Here is a 25,391-nt window from a genome sequence, read left to right as displayed (position 1 = left end):
AATGAAAATTGATTATATGTGTGTATTATTAGCTTCAGCCCTCATCTCCTTTCAAGAGATCCAGAAATCTCTGGATTTTGATTCAGATTCTAATAATAATTCCACACATCTGAGATTATTCTGCTTTCAAGTGTACTTCCACTAAATATTTTAAGTATGCATAATTAACTCACAAAAAATTTTAATTCTATAAAAATCCTTTGTCTGTTTGCTGGTTATCTCCATTTCTTTGCAAATCAAAAGAGCTTCGTAGGTCCATCAACTTTCCTGCTGAGACTGTGAAGTTTCTTTTGCCCAAACATGTTTGTATTTATGTTTGTATTTATCTATTTCTGCCCCAAATCCTGTTCCCTTTCTTACGAGCACTGCCTGAAATCTTAAGTCATACAGTAAAATTAATTAGGAAAGTCCAGAGTATGTTTAGGTTGGAGAACAGGACTTCAAGCTTCCCTCTTCAGATTACCTTCTTTACATTTATAGAACACTTCACACGTACTGAGAAAAATCTAGGCAGGGCAGGTCGCTTCTACGTATTTCGGAAGGCAGATAAATGAAGAGGTCAGATGCTTTGTCAGACTCCATTTAGCTATGAAGAGGACTAGAACTGAGGTCTTCTGCATTCAAGGGCTTAGATTTTTTTCATTGGTTACCTTAAGGATTAATTGGGTTTTTGTTTTTAAACACTTTGGAGGTAAACACTTAAAATCAGAATAATTCAATAATATAATCAAATAGAATAAACTGAAATGATTTGACAGACAAGGCAGGTTTCATCATCAGTTGCTTGATGTATACAGTCAATCTTGCCACATTTACAGTGGCTCCCAACATTTTCCCAGCAAGACAAGTGAACTACTGGTCACAGTATTGTCCACAGTAAATGTCAAAAAGAAAAAAAAAAAAAAAGACTGCGAGGGAAATGTACCATCAATAAATGAGATTCAAGAACTAACTCCTCTTTGACACTCATGACATCTTATAGTATCAATGTCATAACAGCGTGGCTTACAACCATCTTAAAAGTCACTAATATTTTGATGCATGCTATCATTCATCAACATTTTCAATATAAATATTTTATCTTCCTTTCCTCTTATAAGATACAAACGTTGAGAGCACAGAGCACGTATGTTCTCAGCAACTGCTTCATCATCCACAGTCCTGTAACATACGGATTAGAAGTCACATCTGCACAGTAAATACTCGGTGGTATAAACAGCTAATAGATTTGAGAGCTCCCACGTTATTGTTAGGAGAGGGTTTTCAGGACGTACGCCTGGTCTTACCTTCTGGAAAAGACTCTCCATGGTGGTTCCATAAATACTTTATGAACCAACATAAAGTAATATGCTAATGCTGGACTAGTTACCCAGGGAACAGGTGCACCCCCTGATGTGTCTCGTCTCTGGTGTACCTTTGATGTGAGATCAGTGAAGCCATTCTGAATTGTTCTTTTATTTATTTATTTATTTATTTTGCTCCCCTCGCCTCTTAGGTTCACCTGCACCTAAAATGGTGAGCGAGAGTCATCCTGAGGCGCTGGCCGCCCCGCCAGTCACTACTGTTGCAACCGTTCTCCCCCATAATGCCACAGAGCCAGCCAGTCCTGGGGAAGGAAAGGAAGATGCCTTTTCCAAGCTGAAGGAGAAGTTCATGAATGAGCTGCATAAAATTCCATGTGAGTACTACTACACATGGCCGGTTGGTAGGGTCAAAAGAAAGGCTTGAAAATGATCTTACTGGGGGGAAAAGGCAGAATTTCTCTTGACATACCATATACATACATTTGATTTTTTTTATTCTTGGCCTGGTAGCATTCCAATAAGAAGATGGAATATTAGAAATGGAATTTTTAAAATCTTTAAATATACTTTATATCTCAAAGCCCTGTTTATTTAAAAAAAATGTATCTTGTGTTTAATGCAGGTAGGTATTTTTTTTCAATGTCTGTTTTTCTCTAGAATATTCTTGTTAATGCATTGTGCCATATATGTTTTCAATTTATATTTATGAAATTATTCCATTGTAAAGATTATTCCTAAGCAATAGCTAAAATGTACTTTCCTGATATGGCAAGCTTGGTTTCCTTTCATTTATTAATATTTCAAAGTTTCTGCACAGTTTTTCTTTGTCCTCCTCAGGAAAACAACCACCTGTACCTAAGTACATGTGTATGAGGGCAGCTCTAGTTCTACCAGCGGCGTTTAAATCTGAAACCATAGGTTGGCCTGTTTATTCAGATTTGAATGCTTCTGATGAACTACAGAGTTTTTCAGATGCAGGAAAAATATGTTTTGGGCCTCCCAAGGTGTATATTCTAGTGAAAAAAGTAACAAATCAATAAAGATGCAAATATATACAGTAAGTCGTGCAGTAAGAAATGATATAAGAGAAACTAAAGACAATGAAATCAGAGAGGGAGACAAACCATAAGAGACTTCGAATCATAGCAAACAAACTGAGGGTTGCTGGAGGAGCGGGGGGGGGGGGGGGGGGGGGGGGGTGGGGAGGGTAAGAGGTGGGTGGGGTCAATGCGTGATGGACATTAAGGAGGGCACATGATGTAATGAGCATCGGGTCTTATAGAAATCTGATGAATCACAGACCTCTACCTCTGAAACTAATAATCTACTATATGTTAATTAATTGAAGTTAAATAAAAATAATTTTTAAAGAAAGAAACTAAAGAGGAGTAAGTGGAATATAGAAGGGCATAGAGGGAAAGACATTATTTTTTAGGATGATCAGGGCTAGTTTCTTTTGTAAGGAACCCTGAAGGGAATGGAGGAGGAAGTTTTAAATTCCAAAATTTTAATTTTAATTTTAATTCTGGGAATTCCAGACAAAACCCCTTAGGCAAAAATCTGCTTGGAACAGCAAGGAGCCCAGGGAGCTTTAGTAGAATGAATGAGGGTGGCAGAAGGTGAATTTGGACTTGTAACATGGGCCCCATCATGTGAGGCTGTGGGCATTAGTCTAAGAACTTGGATTTTACTATGAGTGAAATAAAATGGCTTTGTAGATTTTTGAGCAGGGGTGTCCCATGATCTGACTCAGGTTTTATTTAAAGATCACTCTAGCAACTGTGTTGAAAATGGGCTCCAGAAAGTCAAGGGCAGAAGATAAAGCAGAATGTTGCAGTAATCCAGATGAGAGATTTATCAATTTATAAGAAAATTATTCTGTAAGGACACTGAGAAAGCAAGAGAAAAAAAAAATACACAGAATCAATTTCTTGTCTGTTAGTGACTAACGATTTGTTGATCGGTCTACTTTTAAACAAATTCAAGTTCATCTGAGAGACACTCTCAGTATAGTGGCCAGTAATTATCCTTCTCAGCAGGAAGATCTATAATCTAGAGGAGGTAGAGATGGACCAATAGATGGAGCCCTAGGATGGAAAATCCAAGTTCTCTTTCCTGCTCTGCTACAAGGTTGATGGAGGATTCTGGTGCTACTGACGAAACTTTGACGTTGTAATGACAACGCACAAACCAAAATTCATATGCCATGAAGGCGAACTCTCACTTGAATATTTTATCAGCATGATTGCTTTATGAGAAATGAGCTAGCAGAGAAAGAAATGAAGAACATCAAATAAAATGCATATTCTGCTTGATCTACAACACCACCTCCTCTAGAAGAATAAACCCCACGAGAGGCATGGCTCTGGTACTAACTATGGGACTGAATGTTCTGCATTCATCCACATAACTCAATCTCTCTTCTCCTTTAGGCTTTGTGCAAATGTCATCCTCTTAGTTAAGGACTTCCCCAACCATGCTGCTTAAAATGATAACTCATTCATCCCACCCCATCTTTGCCGGAAGTTCCTGTCCTCACCCTTGCTCTATTTCTCACCGTATTATTTTGCATCGCACTGCAGATGGTGCTCCTTATTATTTGTTTTTAAATTGCTCTGGATCCTTCCGAAATAATGTAAGCTCTCTGAGAGCAAGGAGTTGGGTCTGTTCTTTGCACAGTTATATCCCAGGCAGTGCCTGGTACATATGAGGCCTCCATGTCTACTTCCTGAATGAATGCATGACTGAATGTCTATTTAACTTACATCCTGAACCACCCTCTTCAACTTTGAGGCCTGAAGATGCTGAAAAATTAAAGCATATTAAGAATCTTTAATTTTTAACAATAAGAATCATTTCAGAGCTTGACTGTGTCATTCACACTGAACAAAGCAAATTGTTTCCATCCTTGCAGTGATACCTCCATGTTTTATCCTTTCCCACTTAGAGACAGCCATCATGTGCATTATATTTCCCTCCAGTTTAGCAGCAAGAAAACAGTCAGCTGGAAAATAAAAACTAAGAAATGCTCCCTTAGTTCCTTTCTTTCCTTGGCTAATTTCATTTCCTCCCAAGCCACTGTTCCACTCTTTTGCCCCATTCTTCCTCAGTGGCCCTGAGACCAGGTGTCTCATCTGTTCCTCCATGGAGGTTTGCTTTTGATCAGCAACCTAAAGTAACAGAATGTCAGAGGATCTGGGCAACACCTATAAAAATACCATATTTCTTGATCTCTCCTTGACTTAATAGAAAGAAACAAGCTCACTAACCAAATCTTAAAACAGTACACTAAATTAGAGTTAGAAAAACTTACCATAAACACAGCTGTACAGTTTCATTAAAAATGTGTAATGGCATATTTTGCCCTTTCGTTTTAATCCACCACAATTTTTACTGTCTGTGTAATTGAAATTTCTAATGGGATTTATGCGCCAGGAGCAACACTAAGCACAAATAAAACACATCCCACAAATCAAATTCCTTTAGGAGCCTATGTTATATAAAGGTTATCACTTTTGACTTGGCATAATACAGTGTGACGCTAATGACAGGTAACAAATTAGAATATTAATTGATTTCAGTCTCTGAACTAAATCTCGGCTATCTGGCAGATGTGTTTTTTTTGCAAAATTGATAGCAAACAGCTTTAGTCTGTCACTTGAAATTCCCACTTGTGAGAAGAGAGGTGTCACAATGGCAAGGAGTAGGCATGTCATTAGTTGGGTAATCTGCACGGTCCAGCAAGGAACATATTCAAACCAAATTGCCTGATGATATCATCCGTAACACCATGGAGCTTAAAAAAGGGAAGAAAAGGAAATGGTAAATGCTGAGCATTTTTATCTTTCAATTCATTCTGCACACCATTATCTAAATGAAGCAGACAAGGTTTTTCAGAACATTTCTTTATTTTGCAACTTTGATTTTAATATGACTAGGGCCATGGTTGGTTTGTAAAGCGTGAACTCGTGTCATCCAAAGAGCTGTGATTAAGGTTTTGATATTCATGAGCTTCTTCAAGTGGAGTGTCCCTTTCCTTGAGCACAGCAGAAAACCAAAGAGCCAGAACCTGTCTCTTAGTCCAGAGTAAGAGTGGACTAAGGGTAATTGTATAATTCATGCAGAAATGCCATTTGATAGTTTAACAGAGGGATTAAAAACACAAGCTCTGGACGCAAGCTACATGGGTTCAAATCTAAGCTCTACCATGTACCAGCTCTGTTCATCTTTCTGTGTATGAGTTTCTTCCTGGATAAAGTAGGGACAAAGATGGTATCTCCACCACAGGGTTGTTGGGTAAAGGGAGTAGGGCATTTAAAGGGCTTCATAGAGTATCTGGCACAGAGTAAGCATTCTATAAATGTTAGTTAGTATTAAACTCAAGCTGTCACTTGAACAAATCTATTTCCATTTTAGGAAAGCCATCTACTCAGGTCAGACAGAAACCCGAATTATGAAAATACCAAAAAATTTACAGCCTACTATATGCACATTGCAGTCTCTAAACCCACTCCAATGATGTCTGATCTAGCAAAGGAGAATTCCCTCATGGTGTTTTCTTTCCCCATTATCACCTCCAATTTTATTTTTTCTTTTTTAAATAACTTCTATAATTTCACTCTCTTGCTCCTTCATTCCTTTTGGCCCATGCATATGCTCAAGGTTCTCTTATACGAAAGTGCCTAGCAAAAATTCAACATACAGTTAAGTGCTCAGAAAATGTTCCATTTTCTTCTTTCCTGCACTAAACTTTTCTTCTCCTTACTTTACCCCTCTGTCAAGCTACCATTATATCTTCTTCCTTCATATCTACACCAAAATTTATTGAAAAACATAACCTTGACCCAGATATCTCTTTCGTCAACTCCCAGGAACAACTCAACTCCTTCCATTCTAATTTCCATTCTGCATGTGCCATTGAAGTTGTTTTCACCAGAATCACCAGCTACTTCTTGATGTTATGAAGGTTATGATCCACCTCCACTCAGTCAAATATTTCTGTATTATTATCGCTATTAACCACCATCATCTGAAACTCTTGATTTCCAGGACTCTGCTTTTTCTCCTCTTCCTTCTCCGTCCATCCCTACACTCTTTCATTGGCTGGTCCTCCTCTTTCATTGTCTTTTCTCCCCTCAAGTGGCAGAGGATCCAGGATTACATTTTTAACCCTGTTCCATTTTTTGTTTGTTTGTTTTTCCAACATGTTCTCTCTGGGTGATCTCATTCACCTAGTTTTTCAAATAAGAACTCTATCATTCTTGCCTCCCTGATCTAGTTCACCTTCACTCCTGTACCTGCAATTCATTTCAGTCCTGTTAATTGTGCTCATGAAAAACCTCTCCAACCCAGCCAGCATTCACATTCCAGTGTTTTCTCTAATGCTCTTCTCTCTTCCCGGACTCCCTTCCACTATTAACACAGATGCATTTTTTTATCCTCCAAGAACCAGTTCAGATGTTATCACTTGGAATGGAAGTTTCCTCATTTCCCAAGGCAGAATTACTTGAGTCTTCCTCCAACCTTCTAAAGCCTTTCATGAAAATCTTTATCTTAGTTATTCGGTTTTGTCTGGGGCCTCTATTCCTCATGAAAATGTAAATTCCTCAGAGATAGGAACCATTCCTTCCACATACTTATATTTACCATACTTTGAAAGTGCCTGACCCCATGCCAGAAACTGTATAGATAGTTTCCCGTTGCAAACACTATTATACCAAACATTATACCTAATGCTCTTTGTGCCATGCTTGGAGAAACTGATCTAGGCAGCCTTGGTTTTCACACCATTTTAGCCAAGGATCCCTTTGTTTGAATGAAATATTATAGAAGCCTCCATTTCTAATGTCAATAAAGCAAATCAAGCTGCTGTGGTGAGTTCAAAGTGTCTTCCTTACCCACCGCCCCCCAAGATTCTCTCCCATGGGCAGCAACAAAAACCCCTGGCTGAGGGGAACACTGAAAGCCATGACTTGGAAAACTAATAGGGAAAGCAGTGTCAGCCTTCCCAGCAACACCAGTGAAACTCAACACCCAGTAGTGATAGATAGGTGGTTAAATACAGCATAAGCCTATCGGTGATGCAAAATGCAGTCCAATCACTCATCTTCCCTCATCTGACTGCCAAATGGACAGAAGGTCATTGTCGCGGGTCCTGTAACTGCTTTCTGTTAATGTCATGAATGTAACGTTAATGCCAGACCATTTCAAGATCAAATGAAGAGAATCCTTAGGAACAGACAGGAATCCGTGGTATGTGAATAACAGTAATTACTGTAGTGATCGCCAGCTTGGCGACCCTCATTTTACACATGAGAAAGCTCAGGCTCAGTCAGGTAAGTAAGTTGTTCAAAGCAGCTACACACGGAGCAAGCTGTAGGTACGAGAGCGTCAGGAAAAAAATCTCGAAATCTATAAATTTGCACGAACAGACTATCACCAAGGCTGCCAATCAACTCCACCATTCCTTATCACCACTAAGACTAAAACTATTAGGGTCTCTTGTGCCTATACGAGGTGTTTGCCTTTTGCTAGGTTTTAAAAGACTGAATACTTGGAACACAAATTTAAATCTAATTCAGAGTTTCTCCTTGGATTCAAAGTAGATACTTGTTCACTTCATGCTTCTGCATTTCTTTGCTTGCACTCACTCAGTGCCAAGTTAATAACTCACTACTACTTAAGGACTAACCTTAGATTTTGTTTCATTGTATCAATGAGCTCTGTGTATGACTCAGCTTCTGTGATCATCTGTTGACCAGTTCTTCCTCAGCCTTCAGAGAAACAGTGGCCAAAATATTAAGTGTTATTATTCATTGTTAGCTTCTAGTCAACTGAAATAGCTCTAAGAAAAAAAGTTACAATACTGATGAGTGTTATTTTCTGAGCAAAGTAAGTCCTTTGTAATACTGAGTGACTTCATCAATGCAATGCTAAAGGAATTGATTTGGGACAAGGACACTTAAGAGATAAAAGGGTTGTAATTCATCACAGCACAATGTAGTAATTTGTGCTGATAGTCAAACATTTTTCATTAAATCTTAATTTATTTCATCTTTTTAAGTCTAATTCTGCTTCAAAACATAGAAAATACCTGCGTGTATTTATGAATACAGACAGAGAAATATTTAAGAGCTACCCTGAGTAAAAACTTAATCATTTAGTGTGAAAGTCTGTTTGGGTTTTAGTAGAGTTGGCATTGTCTCTGGCTAGATATTCTGATATTCATTGGGCCATTTTTAGTGTGCTTAAAAATGGGTAAGAGGAATGGCAACTGGCATTTAAAGATCAAGGGCTTAGGAGCCTACAAATCTCATAATGTGTGAAAACAGTTTCACACAAAGAAAAATATTCCCACATTCCACACGATTTTCAAAATTTCCGTAAGACATGCATTTAGAAGAAAACTCTGTTTATAATTGTCTAAGCCTAGAACTATTTGACATAAAAATGTGGCTATACTGTATTTCTGCATAGTTCTAATATAAACTGAACATTCTAGCTTTTATTGTAATGTTCACCCAAACTCTGACTTTATTTTCTCCTAATTTTTTAAAATCTTGATTGTCTTACTTCTCTAACTCCAAAATCCCTTCTTGCAGTTGCAAGCATTTGATTATTTCATTGTCTTCTAGTGTCCTTACACCTGAAGATTTTTATACTGAAATGTAAATTATTTCATTATACACTGTTTTCTTATTTTCCCTTTTAATTATACTTACCACATTTTCTTGATTTGTAAAAATTATATACATAGACATGTTGCATTATTTATACTTGGAGAGTAAGAGGAATATTATAAACTATTTGTTATAAATTGAGACATTGTGTGTCATTTGGATTTTTAAAGAACAAGTCTGCAAAATGATTCTATCAACAGCCTATTTTTGATGTGGAAACATTAAAAGAATATACTACTGATATTTCAGGAAAGTTGTTTAAATGTGTCCTTGAATTGTGTTTCCCTCTTGGAAGCCTATTATGCAGAAAATTCCCCCAAGAAGTTCATGTCTTTCAACTGAACTAGTGTTGAGGGATTTTATAAATTTCCAAAGCGCTAGTAACACAGAGTAACGGTGAGCACATAAAGCCACCAAGTGAATTAAGATCTCAGTTAAGTTTCTCAACCTCATTTAACTATATTTCATTAGCATTTCAAAGACATTAAGTAAATACACCTAAGGACAAAGAAGGGGAGTGGATATTTTGGCCACACATTAAAAATAGCTCAGGAATTACCTTGCTGAAATACTTTACAAATATACAAATATATTTTAAAATAGCTTTAAATGTCTACCCCTTGCCGCATAGCATTTGCATGTCAAAATACAGGTTGCATTTTCACAAGAGGAAGCCTGATTGCAAATGCAAATCTATAAAGAAAATAGCAGAGAAAGAGAAGCTGGGAGACCATGGCTTTCTCCTTTACTCTGAATGACTCCGTAGATCTTTTATGGCATGATGGACAGGTTTGTGCCAGTTTCTATTAAATCGGACAAAGAATTTAGAAGCAGAAACCAGCAGGAAAATATATGATGTACTATTATATTTTTAACACTTGACTTTATTTTTTTGTTCTGATTTTCATGGAGGAGAAAACCATAATAAAGGATTTAAACTTGGTATCTTCAGATCCCACATGCCTCCCCAGCCTGTCTTTTAAGTGAATTTAGAGAAGTTTGAAATAAAAATTAAGATGCTATTGGCCCATTTAAAGCTTTCCTCACCAAACACTTTGAATGAAACTGCTGTCCTGACAGAATTTCAAATCCACTTAAACCTTTTTTTTTTTTTCCCCCGAGCTCTTTGTACACACAGAAGTTAAAAAGAAAAGCTGGGTGAGGGGTGCGTCAGTGGTAGACTATAAATAATAGAAATATAGTTGCCTTAGTAAATATAGAATTTACTGAAAGTAATGTGGACCTGTCCATCGAAACTTAGAAAAGACCCAGGATCTCTGTGTAGTAAACCTTAACTGACGGAGTTATACTGCTCATCACCTTGAAAGTAAATTTTATAATAATTTCCTTTTCAGAAGGATTTGGATCCAATTCTATAAAATCAGTAAACCATTATGGTGATTAGAAACATTGTTATAACCATGTAAATATTACTCCTTAATTTCTTTAGTACACTCCGGAACCCCTCTAGTGTTAATATCTTGTCCAGGATACTACGCAAATCACTCAGAAACTCTGACCCAGTGTTAGTAACTAATTGGGACAGCATTGCTTGCTGTGATTCAAGGCCAGAGTATAAGTTCTGGAGTTAGTCTGTCTGGGTTCAAAATTGTGGTTCTGCATTACTACTATATGACCTTGGGCAAATCATTTTACCTTTAAGTAAAATAAGGGTAATAATGATTCTCCTCTAGCTCAAAAGATCCTAGATATTCATATTCTCAAGTAAAGGTCTTCCACTCATAGATACAGAAGGAAGACTGGTGGCTGCCGGCAGCAGGGAGTTGGGGGGATGGGTAAAATTGGAAGGCAGGGGGTCAAAAGGTACAAACTTCCAGTTATAAGATAAGTAAGTCCTAGAGCTACAACACAGAGCAGTGACTATAGTCAATACTGTATTGTATACTTGAAAGTTCTAAGAAAGTAGACCTTAAAAGTTTTCATCACAAGGAAAACAATTGTAACTATGTTACAATTTTAACTATGTAACTGTGTAACTATGTGTAGGGACGGATATTAACCAGACTTCATGGTGGTCATCATTTTGCTACACAAATACCAAGTCATTATATCATACACCTGATACTAATGTTCTATGTCAATTATACCTCCATTTAGAAAAGAAGAAAGAAGGATGGGAGGGAGGGACTTCCAAAGGGATCTTACTGGAAAGGAGCAATAGCCATCATCAGAGGCAAAATGGACCATTACCCTGGATTAAGGATAGGTTACCTGCAAGATCCGTTTTGTTTTGCCCTCAGCCACATGGCACTACACACTCACCTTTTCTCTTCCACCCTCTATTTTTATTTTTTTCTTTTGTTCCTCAACCTTTCTTTAACTTTGTCATTTCCTGTTCTGTTTTCTATCCCTTTTGCCTGGGCTGAGTAAAAATGTTCCCTGTTGGCCTGGAGGCAGCCCAGTCCCATTCAGTGCTAAGATATAAGCAGCTGCCATGTTGGTCCTCAGGGTAAATGGTTCTCTCCAGAAGCATTTTTATTCAAATGGAGATCTGGGTTTCAGCTTCATCTTTTAGTTTTAAAGATAATATGTTGTATTGGCATCCCCAAGAAACAGGACAGACTCTTTTCTTACGGCAATTGCTCTACAACACAACCCAGTTTCTTGGGCTTTTGTGAAGAGTTGAAAGACAGCTTCAAGTGTTGTGTTTCAGCACCTTTTCCAGAAATGAGTAATTTTGTAAGGTTTGCTTGGGTAAATTTCTCGGTTTCACCTTATCAGCTACACAAAACACTGCAGTTTAATTTCTGAGCTACTCTTGGTGCCAACAATGCCGCAAGAGTGAAGATATTTTGAAGTGGTGCCTCAAAATGGCCTTGTCCACCATCTTCTGCCCACACTAACTGGAACTGTGCCCTGTCATCTCCCCTTTCAATAGCTGCTGGCATCCATCTACCTTTCAACTCCATATTTGCTACTGGGACTCTAATGCAATTTACCTGGCTGCTTTCCAGGCCTAATCAGTAGAGATCTGTTTTCACTGTTTTACAGTAAGTTGGCTTCAGCTCTCACAGTGTCAATCTGTTTTTTCTACAGTGGTTGTGTTATTAACATCTTGCCAGTGATATAGGAGAGTTCCAATTGCTCTGTATCCTGGAAGTTTCTACCCTTTGACCAGTATGTCCCCACTTCCTCTATCTGGCAAGGGTTTTCTTAAAAGGACACCCAAAAGCATTAACTATAAAGAAAAAGGTAGTAAACTCAACTTCTTCCAAAATAAAGATTTTTTTGCTTTCTGAAATGTACCATTAGTAAAAAGGCAAGTCACAAACTGGGAGACAATATCCATAATAAATATATTTAATAAAGAAGATGCTTCCAAAATATGTTTGGAAAAGATAAAACCTCTTACAAACCAATACAAAAATGAGCAAAAGATTTGAACGCAAACAATGAAAGAAGATACATCTGACTGATAAATTCATGTAAAGATGTTCAACATTTTTAGTCATTAGGGAAATGGAAATTAAAACAACAATGAGTTCCATTTTTGAAGTGCGAAATCCATACATCTGTAGATGCTATTTGCAATTGAAATTACATATATCATACTAAACTCACTTTTGCCCTCCAAAACACAGATGCATAAACATATATATTCCTCTATCTTGAAACTCAGAACTCGAACATCACCTTTGACATTTGCCACATTTTCCTCCATTGTTCAACTTTTTATCAAATCCTATTACCTCGGGGTGCCTGGGTGGCTCAGTGGGTTAAAGCCTCTGCCTTCGGCTCAGGTAGTGATCCCAGGGTCCTGGGATCAAGCCCCGCGTCGGGCTCTCTGCTCAGCGGGGAACCTGCTTCCTCCTCTCTCTGCCTACTTGTGATCTCTGTCTGTCAAATAAATAAATAAAATCTTTAAAAAAAAAAAATCCTATTACCTCATTCTCTGTCCCCTCTTTCCTTCCCATGCTCACTGCCACTGCTCTATTTGGGTCCTTATCCATATCATAGTCCTTGGAGTCTCCTATGAGTTCATTCCACAGTTTTCCACTCTTCTGCCAATCTGATCACATATAAGCTTTTGAGATGGTTCTTCCAAAATGCCTACTCTGAACACCCAAGTCTCTTACTCAGGTATCTTACCCCCTTTGCTGACTCTTGAACTCCCTCATTGTCATCCAAGACCCTCTCTGTAGTATAGCCCCAACCTACCTTTCTAGCCTTCTTTCAGCTTCTCTTAATTGAATTACTCACTGTTCCACAGTTACAACCCTACTTTCACTGCCCTTGTGCCTTAGTCCATGGTGTTCCCACATTTGAAATGCCATTATTCCCACCTCTGCATATCCAAGCCTCCATATCCTAAAGGATGAAGGCTCAATACTTTACAGGAATGCTGTAAACACTAAATAATACTAAACACCCATATTATTCCTTTAATATGCTTATCTTCTACCATGTAACATAGTATTATACTTATATCTTATATTCCTTCCTGGACTTTAAGTTCATTGAAGATAGCCTCCTAGTCCCACCCATTCTTTCCTTCTCTAGACTAGATATGACATGCCTTACAGAGAGCAGGCCATCAACAAATGCAGATGGCATGGACGAATGGCTGGTGGTCACATACCACATAGTTTAAGTTACCATTCTTATAATCTAATAAGAGAGAAAAGATAGGCATGGAGGTGGTAATGATGTAAGACATGACGTGTGCTGAAACCTCGGACATGTAGAGTCGTCATCAAAAACAAGACTGGAAAAGTCATTTGGAATTCATTCGGAGAGGGCCATCAATATCAGGCTAAGGAGTTTAGACTTTATTTAATAGTTAAGGGGGAGCCAGGAACCATTCAAGATATTTAAACAAGGAAGTAACACAATTACAGTTTCGTTTCAGCAACATCAATCTGGCGGCAGCGTGTGGGTAGGATAGATTGCAAGGGGAGGGCTGGAAAGAGGGAAGAGGCAGAAAGGAAGTAATTGAAGGAACACTACAGATAACAAAAGCCTTTGCTGCTGTGAAAATAAAGGCACAGATTTGCTAGGCACTGCAAGTGAATGTGAGGGTGTCCAGGCAAAGAAAGTAAGGAATAGTTCCAGAGAAGCTGGGTACTCTGGGAGGGTCACACCCTCTAGGGAACGGGAATGCCAAAGGGGGATCAGCATTGGAAATGGAGGTCTGGGTGTTGACCACACAGAAATTTAGGTTGTGAAAGTGGGTAATGGCCATTATTAAGAAAGTCTCATAGGGTGGAAAAGAGAAAGTGAATAAATTATTAAAATATAAAATTCATGGCTGAGTAGGGAAACCAATGAAGAAATAAAAGAGTGTGTAAAGTAGAAATACAGTGTCAGAGAAGTGAAGGAAAAAGTTTCTGAGAAACAGTAGCCAGTTGGATTAAAAACTTACTAAATCTACTGCTTGAAGTTTGGGAGAAACAAAATGACTAAAGCATGCAATCTGCCCTGGTGTTACTTTTAGTCCAGCAAGGGACTAGTAGCAGATAGCACCATCATCATCATCACCAGAAATCGCTGAGAAATTAGTATAGACCCCTCATCAATATATTATGGTTTGACCAATTATTCCTCAGAACAAACCTGCTGGGTATATATATAGTTATGATCCCAATTTTATGAGAGGGTCAAGAATCTCAAAGATGTTAAGCAAAACATACTTTAGCCCAGGGCATAATGAAGTAGTACAGGAAAGCCAGACACAAAGGAGGGAGAAAGGTTATGGGAATAAAAGAGAAGGAGTTAAAAAAAAGAAGTGGCCTTTCAATGATGCCTTGAACCAGAGGAGGTGATTTGCATAACCAAGGAAGTGACAGAAAGTCATTCCATACTGAACCACAGAAGTTTTTCAATACCAGTTGTGAGTACCATCACAGAGTTTTATGGTTAGCAGTTTAGTTGGTGTAATTGGGTTATAGGATACATTCAATGATGAGATTGGAAGAGAAAGCAAGCAACCCCATTTAATACTTCCCTCTGTAAACCATAAGGCTTTATGAGATACATCAGAATTTACTCTGTAAACCATAAGACTTTATGAGATTTCAGGAACAGAATATGATCTGACTTTATTTATTTATTATTTATTTATTTATTTATTTTTGACCATGAGAAAGAAAAATTCGAGATTTAAGCAACCAGACATGGCAAAAGCCACGTATAGGTCATGGAAGATTATACCTGAGAAATGGCCAATGGATTTAGACCTCTTTGTTGACCTTGGAAAGCCTTGTTTCATTAGGGAGACAGAATCAGACACCAGCTTGCAGGGTGTGAGGTGACAAGCTAAGAAGCGAGAAAGTGAAGTGAGAAAGTGAAAGCAGTGAGTGTGATCTCTTCTCTCCTGCAAGGACAAACAGAATGATAGCCCATGCACTTGACAGAACAAAGAGAAATTGGGTAAGTGTTAAGACAGTGACTAGAATGAAGAGAAAACAAAATACACTGTCATTACCATAGACAGACCTAACTCTTGCCTGCCTACTTTTAAAACACCACCATGTACCTATACCCCTGGTATTATCACTAATCCCTCACAGTTTTTGTAACAGAAGTTACTTGGGACTAGTTACTAGTCCAGGGACAGCTAGAATGTTAGACACTATAATACACTCAAATGACTAATGTACTTTGGGGCTCTCGGGTGATGCAGTCAGTTAAGCATCTGACTCTTGGTTTCGGCTCAGGTCATGATCTCAGAGTCCAGAGACTGAGTCCCTTCCTTCCCCCACTCCCGTAAGGCTCCTTGCTGAACATGGAGGCTGCTGGAGGTTCTCTTCCTTTCTCCCTTTGTCACTCAGGCTCTCTCTCTCCCTCCCTCTCTCAAATAAATAAATAATTTTTTTTTTAAATGACTAGTGAACTTTGACTATAAAATGCTCCTGAGTCCGTATGCCAATATATTTGGACTATTTTTCCTGCTTCCTTGATCAGAGGCTCCCTTGGACTTCCCTTCCCGTAGTTCTCATGCTTATGCAACTTGCCAATTTTATTCTTTTGTTATAGCTGTTTGTCTCATTCCTCCAGATTAGTCTAAATTCTTTGGGGGGCAGAAATGGACATTTTCATATATACAGTTCCCATAGAGTAGATAGTAAATAATTACTTACTAAATTAATTTGAGACTATGCTTTACTATTATAAATATATACCAAAAAAAAAAAAAAAAGGTTTGTAGGGAGAAATGTTAGTTTTCCAATGTTGCATAAAAGGTTACAACATAATAACTTAAAATAATACACATTTATTTCCCAATTTATGTGGATCAGGAATCTAGGCATAATTTTACCGGGACATTTGCTCAGGGTCTCACAAGACTGCAGTCAACAGGTCAGTTAGAGGACTTAGGACCCTCTTCCAAAGTTCTTCAGATTTTGAGGAGAAATTCAGTTCCTAGTCATCATAGGATTGAGACCCTCACTTCCTGGAGGTGCCCTTTTCAAAGTCAAGTTTATAGCATGTTTGTTTCCTGAAAGTTAGCAGAACATCTCTCTCTCATCTCAGGAAGGATTCAGGTCCTTCTTGAAGGGGGTTCATCTGATTAAGTCTGATCCACCCAGAATGATCTTCCTTTTGATTCAAAATTAACTGATTTAGAATCTTAAATATATCCCTACATCTTGGTCATACAAAGTAACCTAATATGTTCCAGGTCTCACCCACACGCAAAGAGAAGATTACAAAAGATAGTGCATACCAGCAGCAGGGAGGGAAGGGGAGGGAGAGGTCTTGGGAACCATCTCAGTATTCTTCTTACCAAAGATCTGGAAAGGCAAAGAACAAAACAATGTTTACTTCATGAGAAGTCACTGGAGATTTTCTTTTCCCTAACGTCAATTGGTACTATGTACATTTAGACAGATAGATAGATTGATAAATTTATTTATTTATTTTTATAAAATTAAGTGGATTTGACCTGGAAAGCATCACACTTATTCTCATTCTGTTCTTTGTTTTGGTGGCATTTCATTCTAACCACTAACAGTCTATTTCTGTAGCGTTCACAGCAGCAAGGTTACAGTGGTGAGATGTTACAGTGCAGGTTCTTTGGTATCCGAGCAATGTGACAGAGTGTGAAAGCTGAAACAGTTTGCTATTCAAACCTCCCTGTCTAGCAAATCCTTCAAAGGTTCTGTTTTGGTAATGGTAACTAGCTCATTTCAAGAGGTTTCGGAGTATCTATGAAAACACCGCTGGATCCCAAGTTGGAGAGGCTGTTGCAATTCTAAACTTTTGCTTTAAGAAACTGACTAAATACGGTTTCTGTTTTTAGTATGAACCCAGATGTAGGAGCTGAAATTATGAGCTACTGTGAGCTACTATGAACTATACTCGGTATGATTATTAGAAAGTGTAAGTTTGACATATTCATGTTTTAAAAATAATTAGGTGTTATAAGCTTCTGACACTCTCCTTTAGAAGAAATATGCATATGAACAAAAATGTGGAGAATATTCTTTAAAAAAAAAAAAAAAGGAAGAATTTTTTTGTATGAATAAAGCCCTCCAAGAGACTTAAGGTTTAGATTCTTAGTATATCTCACATTCCAAAAGCTGTTTCAAACACACCGTAGATGAGACTCTGCATTTCTGAAACTGACATCTCTCTGGGTAAAATGAGTTTTCAAAAATACTCAGAATCTTGTTATAAAAAGGTTCATTATTTTTAAAATCCCAGTAATGAAAACTGTTTTAGCCATGAACTACCAAGAAGGAAAACTCCTGTTTACTGATTGTGAAAACCAGTTTAGTCCTAAACCACAACAATGTTGGCTAAACAGTTGAGGATTATACACTGATACCCAGTGGCCATCTCAATTACATGCATCACATTTCGACAAGGAGTTTGGTTTCTTCCTAGCACTGATTGTAAAAGAATGGTAAGAAAATTCTATGAGAAAAGACTTCAGAAAAAATTCTTTGTTTAATGAGGACTTTTTCCACACTGCCAACTTTTTGAGTTATTTTTTTAAAGAAGAGAAGAAAATAAGTAGAAAATAAGGGGCATTGGTAGAAAAAAAAATACATATCCAGATTAAGAAATTAGAAATATATTTGTCAGTGCAGAAGTATATAGTAGTATTGTGGATTGAACTATATGCCACAAAAAGATATTTTCAAGTCCTAACTCCAAATACCCATGAATGTGACTTTTTTGGAAAGATCTTTACAGATCTAATCAAGTTAAGATGATACACTGGAGTAGAGTAGCTCTTAACTATCTGTGACTCATGGCCTTAAAAGAAGAGACATGGAGACAGAGACACACAGGGAGAAAGCCAGGTGGCAATGAAAGCAGAGACTGGAATGATGTGGTCTACAAGACAAGAAACAACCAAGACTGCCCTCACACCAGAAACTAAAATAAAGATACAGAACAGATTCTTTCCCACAGCCTTAAGAGAGAACCTGGCCCTGCTAACACCTTGATTTTAGAACTTATTCTAGCCAGAGAAGAGTAACTGCCTATTGTTTTAAGCCACTCAGTCTATGATAATAGGTTTCAGTAGCTCTAGGACATTAATACAATGGCCAAGTTACATGAAAACTGATGTAGGAAAGACGTTAGGGTTCCAAGCCAAGGGCCAAGAAAGAATTCTTGAGACATGTCAGGTGCAAAAAGTGTGGTTTAATTAAAACATGGGGACAGGACCCATGGGCAGAAAGAGCTGCACTGGGATCATGAGGTATGGCCCATTACACACTTTCAAGTTGGGAAGAGGTCAGAGATAGCATATGTCTCTAAGTAAATTTGGAAGCAAGGTCTCCAGGACCTTGAGGGGGTTAGCTATTGTTGGGAAATGGTCATTTCTTACCATCTCATAAAACCTGAGTCATGAGACCTTTCAGATGTATATTGGTGGGCCATATGCTTGGGGGATGATTGCCAACATGGATCTTGAGGGGGTAGAGGTAAAGGAAGTTTTTTGTATGTTAAAGTAGACTTACAGGATCCTGGGGGTCAGGCTAAGATTCCCTTTTGCCCTCAGCAAAGTATTAACATCGAGACATTTGCATTCCTAGAGGAATGTCACTCTGCCTGTTTCAAGGATTTGTCAATAGGCTGTAGGTAGTAAGGAAATTTAACAATTTCTCTTCTGCCTTTGTTTTCCACATCAAGAATCACCTGGGTTTTTGTAAATGACAGGTCATTTTCCATCTCTGCTTACCTCATTCCCAATCACCTCTCTTCCAGGAAAGAGTGTCACTTGACAAGAACAAAGGTCCTAAGAAGCTAAGAAAGCCAGACTTCATCCACTTCATCTTCCCTCAGGCCATTTAGGTGTCCTTTCAATCAGGTGTAGAAGTTAAGACTTTGACCAGATGCACTTTTGCCCAGAGGGACTTCGCCCAGGTGCTGAGCTTACTGGATGCTGCTTTATGCCCTGCGGCTGCAGAGAATACTGTAATACAGACTGTATGCAGGGTAGCTTTATGCACTATCCTGATAGCTACCACTTACTGAGTACATACCCAGGAACCCACAGGCGCCATACATTACCTAACGTATTCCTTACAACAATCCTAGGAGGTCAATGCTAATATTACTCCCAGTTTTATGGATGATGAACTGAAGTTTAAGGAGAGTTAGTGACCAAGGCAATTCAACTACTAAGCAGCAGCAGAGGATTCCAGCTGAAGCCCGGGGGTCCCAAACCCATCTAGGCTCTTAACTCTCTTACAAGATGCCCTCTCCTCCCAAAACATTCATAGTAAGACTGTGTGTTGTATTTAATATTTATCTTGTATACAACGGTGCTATAGACTGAATGTTAGTGTTTGCTCACAAGTCTTATGCTGAAACCTAATCCCAAGGGGATAGTATTTGGAGGCAAGGCCTTTGGAAGGTGGTGATTAAGTCCAGAAGGTAGAGCCCTCATGAATGAAATTAGTGCCCTGATAGAAGAGGCCCTAGAGGGGCCACATGCCCTTTTCTGCCATATGAGGACATGGCAAAAAGACAGCCATCTTTGAACCAGGAAGTAGGTTCTCACCGAACACCACATCTACCAGTGTCTTCCTGTTGCCTCCAGAACTACAAAAACAAATTTCTGTTGTTTTAAGTCCCCCAGCCTGTGTTATTTTTGTTATAACAACCTAAATGGACTAAGACAGGACATTTGACACTTTTCTCCTCGAATTGTCTCTCCAGAATTTGAAGAGAACAATTTTCCCATTTCTTCATTTTTCCATGAAAAAAAAACTTCATTTTTCATTTTTCTCTAGTGTGTTAAAGAGAATTTCTTAAATTACTCAAGTATAACCACATGCTTTCTCACATTTCAGTATCAAGCAAAACATCAGGCAGAGGACATTTTTTTCACATTGATACAACTTTGTTGGTAAATTAAGATAAGAATACTTGTTAGATCCTTCTTCTGTTTCTATTTAAAATATTCTAAAATGAAATCAATGCAACAGGAATGAATTTGAGACCCTTATCCAGGAGCAAGGATGCAAAAATTATAGATGTACTGCAGAAAATTTCATCCCTTTTCCCGGTTTCTAAACTCCAGGATCACAAGCAGGAGGTCTCAAGTTAATCATTCTGGAGTGGCATAAGTTGTTGCTTTTAATGGTTGACTTTAAAAGAAATGTTAATTCTCTAAAGTCTACACTCTAAATGTGCGAAGTATCTTTAACTCAAAAATGGAAAGCAAAGTTAATGGGGCCATCAAGAGGGTAGGAGGATGCCAACACTGCAAATGCAGTTAGCATGGAGAAGGAATAAGGGAGGAAAGGAGAAAAGAATGTGGTAGGGGAAGTAAAATTATACTTCATAAAGTTTAGGAACCTAATATAAATATTTTTGCATAAAAGCATAATGCTTTATACTCTGATATAATGTAAAATAATCAGTTATCCACTTAACCCAGTTTCAAAGTGGATGCATACCACATTTTTAAGTGTGTTGGAACTGATTAATTCATTTTGATTAATTATATTCTGGGCACTTTAAAGTACTGCAGGGAAGGATTTCAAACTGGTCACCATCAGTGTTCTTTGCTCTTTTCCAGGCCTACAATTAACATGCCTCTGTGAACACCTTCATCACTATCACTGACTTTGCCCATTGCTACAACCTCATTATTTTCACAATTTGCTAAAGCTTTTTCTGTTTGATAACCTTGCTCTTCAAGAACCTTCTATGTGATTTCCTTCAAGGGTTTTCGATCTTTCTTCTCTCTTCATAGAACTTTCCTTTTCTATACACCTCTGTAGAAAACCCCAACATTTGGTCATAAAACTAAAGAGATCCCTACTATATTAACCTATTAACCTTTCCGCCCTATGTTTTAACACATTTCAATTTCGTACTTGTTGAGCTCGTAAAACTGGCCACCTAATTTTACTTTTGAATAGCTTTTTTTTTTTAGTAAACTGAGGTCTTGCTCTTTAGTTTCTTATGTGGTAAAAATGGCAAGAACATTCTTAAAGTTATTCTAAAACTTTGTCTGATGAAGTAGGCAGCAGTCTTAGCAAATAAATGCAATTTCTAGAAATTGTTTCTATGGAGTGACAGCTATTATGACTGCAAAATCCAGTCTGAGCAATGAGGTTTTGTTGTTGCTGTTGTTGTTACCAATGACTCTGAAATTGTTTTATCTTTGAATAGAAACCATGCTTTTAAAAGTATCATCTTGCTTTTTACTTTAAAACTCAAATATAAACAAATTTAACCTTGCTTTGACTTTTTAGGCAGAACCTTATATTTTTGTACAGAATTTTATAAGAGGTGACATTTATGGGAAGAAAAATCTAACTGCAAAGAATTGTGACATAAAGAAGGAAAAAAATGAAAATAATTTTTCAATTTTGTTAATTCTTTCCAATATTAAGACAAGCTTTTATAAGGAACAACTCTGGAGAAAACCTCAAACTCGAATCTAATAGCACCAAAAATGTGGTTTTACAGAAATTATTTATTTATTTATTTATTTTAAAGATTATATTTATTTATTTGACAGAGACACAGCAAGAGAGGGAACACAAGCAGCGGGAATGGGAGAGAGAGAAGCAGGCTCCCCAGTGAGCAGAGAGCCCAATGCGGGGCTCAATCCCAGGACTCTGGGATCAGGACCTGAGCCAAAGGCAGATGCTTAACAACTGAGCCACCCAGGTGTCCGTACAGAAATTATTTAAAACAGATTCTAGAGATCAGGAGATGTATTACTTGTCAATTCCAAAAGATGAAGGTTCTTTCGAGGGTATTGAGTACAATAGATGTTTTAGGACACTGTGATTGTTTTAAGCATGAAAATCAGCAGTGAAATAAAAATGAAAAGATTAAAAATTTAAACCTAGAGAAAGCTGAGCGAATGGGGGAACAATGGTAACTAGAAAGTTCAGAGTACGTATTTCATGAAAAGAAATGGAGATAAAAGTGTTCAAGTGAGTAGAGCTCAATTATCAATGACCTTGAACACCAGATCTCACTGGAGACCACTGAAGTATTTTGAGCAGGGAAATATCCTGAGCAGAGCTTAAAACAATTACTCAGGGTGTGTATTTCAGAATGGACTGGGGAAGGGAGAGGCTGGAAAAAGGGAATCACTAAGGAAATGATCCAAATAATCGAAGCAAGAGGTACTACGTGCCTGATTTGAATAGTAGAAATAGATATTAAAAGACAGAAATCTAAGTAAAGGATATTGTTCCCTTTTCCAATCTGGTACTTATTTTCGCCCCCATCCTTTTGTTCACACCGTGTGTCATTCCCCCATCAGCTCTGCAGGGGAGGATTCTGCATGGCCTTCATAAGACCATCCTGATTCTTCTATTCTTGCTCTGAATTTCTCCATTTCTTTTCTACCTTTGCCTCTGAAGCAATTATCATTAATTCTATCTTGTATCATAACCATTTACATTCACCTCTTATCTTGGCTATTGTTAGTTCCCATAAGATTGAGATGATGCCTTTCCTTCACCCTTAAACAGCCTACTGGCTAGAACAAGATTTCAGTATAAAGGTGACAGAGGATTCATTTGCTCAGAGTGCTACAGAGATAAAGTGACAGAACTTGAAATGTATGGGAAGTCAAATAAAAGCAAGAGTTTCAAAGGAGGAGGGACTTTTTTTAACTTAAAAATGTTAAATCTGTCTCTGAGTCCAAGTGTCTTAAGAGGGAAGAGAAAGTGAAGATAATTGAATTTAGTGATTATCTTATCATCAGTGACCTTCCAATGTACAGTTTTTATAGAGAAGACATTAGGATACCAGGGAGGGTGCCCCAGAGTCAAGAGCTATCAGGCATCTTCGTATCGTTCATGATTTCTGTTTACTAGCGCTTTTGGTTCACTGCTATTGAAAAGATACTGAAGTTGCAAACTAGCAACTTAACGAAGTGTAATTTATGAGGTAGGAATGATTTTCACATAGTTAGATTTTACGATATTGTTTTTAAACATTTTTGCATTGAACTAACATAATACTACTGGGAGATATAAGCTATAATGAAAAGTAGAGCAAGCAAAATCAATGATTCACAGCTCTTTGCTGTGGGAGAAACAATTTATGAGGCACTATTAATGACACTAGGGTTATTAACATCTCACTAGCAATTGGAGAAAATAACAACATATACTCCCTTCACACTTGGTAAATTGTTTTGCTACCACCTACACATTGGCAACTGATCACTCAATATTTAATGAGTGCCTGATGTGTGCTACATGACCTTCTAGAATACACAGCAACGACAATTGGGAGGGGGGTAGTTACAATACAATAGATGCTTCCAACAGACAAACCTAGATACTCAAAAGCCTCACAGTTACGCAAAAGAAAAAAACAAAACACATTCAAGGGTTGGAGAACACTTCTAGAGCAGGGAATCACAAAAAGCACAGGAAACTACAATAAAAACTATGAATTTGCTCTAAAGGAGCACACAGAGTAGTAAGAGCCATCTTGGAGGCTGAAAATATTTCCCATGAGAAAGTACATCTTGAATTGGATTTTCAGAAAAATCAAACTCAATGAAGAAGTGGTTAAAAAAGTTAATCAGGCTGGTCAAGTTTTTAAAATTCACTGTGGCAGAACAAAGCTCATTCGACCTGGTTAGTATCACAGGCCACTTTAATCCTACCCAGAATGCCTAATATTGTGACAAGTACAGTTGTCACATCAAGGTTGGTGCAAGACTAATGATATTTCTGAGAAAATACTCAAAGTTGAGTTCTCCACTGACGGAGAATTAAGAACATCGTTTCTGTACCCAAAAGATAAGATAAACTCTAAGTGGGAGGAGATGAAAGGTGAACAAGAGTAAGTTGCTTAAAAGAGAAATATGTTATAAAAAAACAAGGACTCAACAGAGGGAATGGTTGGATCAGGCAGGTGGTACAGAACCTCCATTGTACCTGACATTCTTAAAAGAGGGAAAGGAAAAACTGGGAAAAGAAAAATTATTTGAATAATAGTATGAAAGCCAAAGACCTCTCTTGCTTCTTCGCTTAGAAACCATCCTGACAATTCAGCTATTGAAATACCAAAGGCATAGACAAGTTTGGAAAATGATGAAGTCTCAAGTCTCATAATGCCATAAAGAGGAATTTGGCAGTAAATAGGATGTAAATATGCAGCAACAAAGACAGAGAAGGCAAAATTAGCCAAAAAATAAAAGTAGAAGAATAATGAAACAATATGCTTAGCGAAATGCAAATACTGAAAGGCAGCTCACCTGGGCTGAGCTCAAAGGGGCAGGCAAAACAGGTTTGGTGCAGGCTCCAATATTGCCACTGGGCAAAAGCTGAAGTCAACTGGAGACTCCAAGGAGGTTGCTGATCGATCGATTCTAACACACAAATGATTATGTAAAAAATCCAAGAACCAAGAAAGAATTCATGGACTCAATTAATTTTCTGGTTTTAGGGATAGGACATCCTTGACAGAATAAACTAATTTTGTGTTTCTGTATATATTCTATTCTCCACCTCTCAAGCATGTTACCTAGAGCTATGTGGCTTTTTCAGGCACGGTGGTTCCAGGGCAACCACTGTGTGACTTATTCCTGCTTTTCCTCACGTGTTCCCACAAGTCTTCCATCCCAAGAGTTCAAAGGGTAAATGGTGAGAAGACAAGGCCATCCAGAGGAGACAAATCCTGGGGGACATACACAATATAATGAGGGAGGTGCTGCTGAATCAAATAGCTGGAGAGAGATCACAGGTAAATCTTTCTTAGGCAAACGGCCAGCAAAACACTGAGCAGAGATAAGTAATGAGTACCTCCAGGGAGGAGGTGAAAACTAACATCTGATAATTTGAAGGTATCTAGGCAGGTTATGTGGCAATTAATAACAGGAGCCCAATCATAGAGATGATCTCACTACTTTGGACAGATCAACAATAACAAAAATCCTAGAAAAACTGGAATTTGAGATTTTTCATCCCAACAGCAGTTTAAAAGAATAAAG

The 25,391-nt window shown here is 37.9% G+C and overlaps 1 protein-coding gene across 2 annotated transcripts in view; it reads left to right on the top strand.

The window, feature by feature from the left end:
* SYT1 (synaptotagmin 1) overlaps window positions 1-25,391 on the top strand; it is a 543,751-nt gene that overhangs the window by 338,455 nt on the left and 179,905 nt on the right. For both annotated transcript variants that reach the window (XM_032854709.1, XM_032854708.1), the window contains exon 3: window positions 1,496-1,678. In XM_032854709.1, the coding sequence (XP_032710600.1) occupies window positions 1,513-1,678 (166 nt within the window). In that variant the 5' untranslated portion in view covers window positions 1,496-1,512. The remainder of the gene's footprint in view (window positions 1-1,495; window positions 1,679-25,391) is intronic.

The sequence above is a fragment of the Lontra canadensis genome, unplaced genomic scaffold (assembly GCF_010015895.1).
Source record: "Lontra canadensis isolate GAN:19392208 unplaced genomic scaffold, GSC_riverotter_1.0 scaffold9, whole genome shotgun sequence".
Taxonomy (NCBI): domain Eukaryota; kingdom Metazoa; phylum Chordata; class Mammalia; order Carnivora; family Mustelidae; genus Lontra; species Lontra canadensis.
The sequence above is the reverse complement of the archived record's forward strand: the minus strand, read 5'-3'. Positions and strand labels throughout refer to the sequence as shown.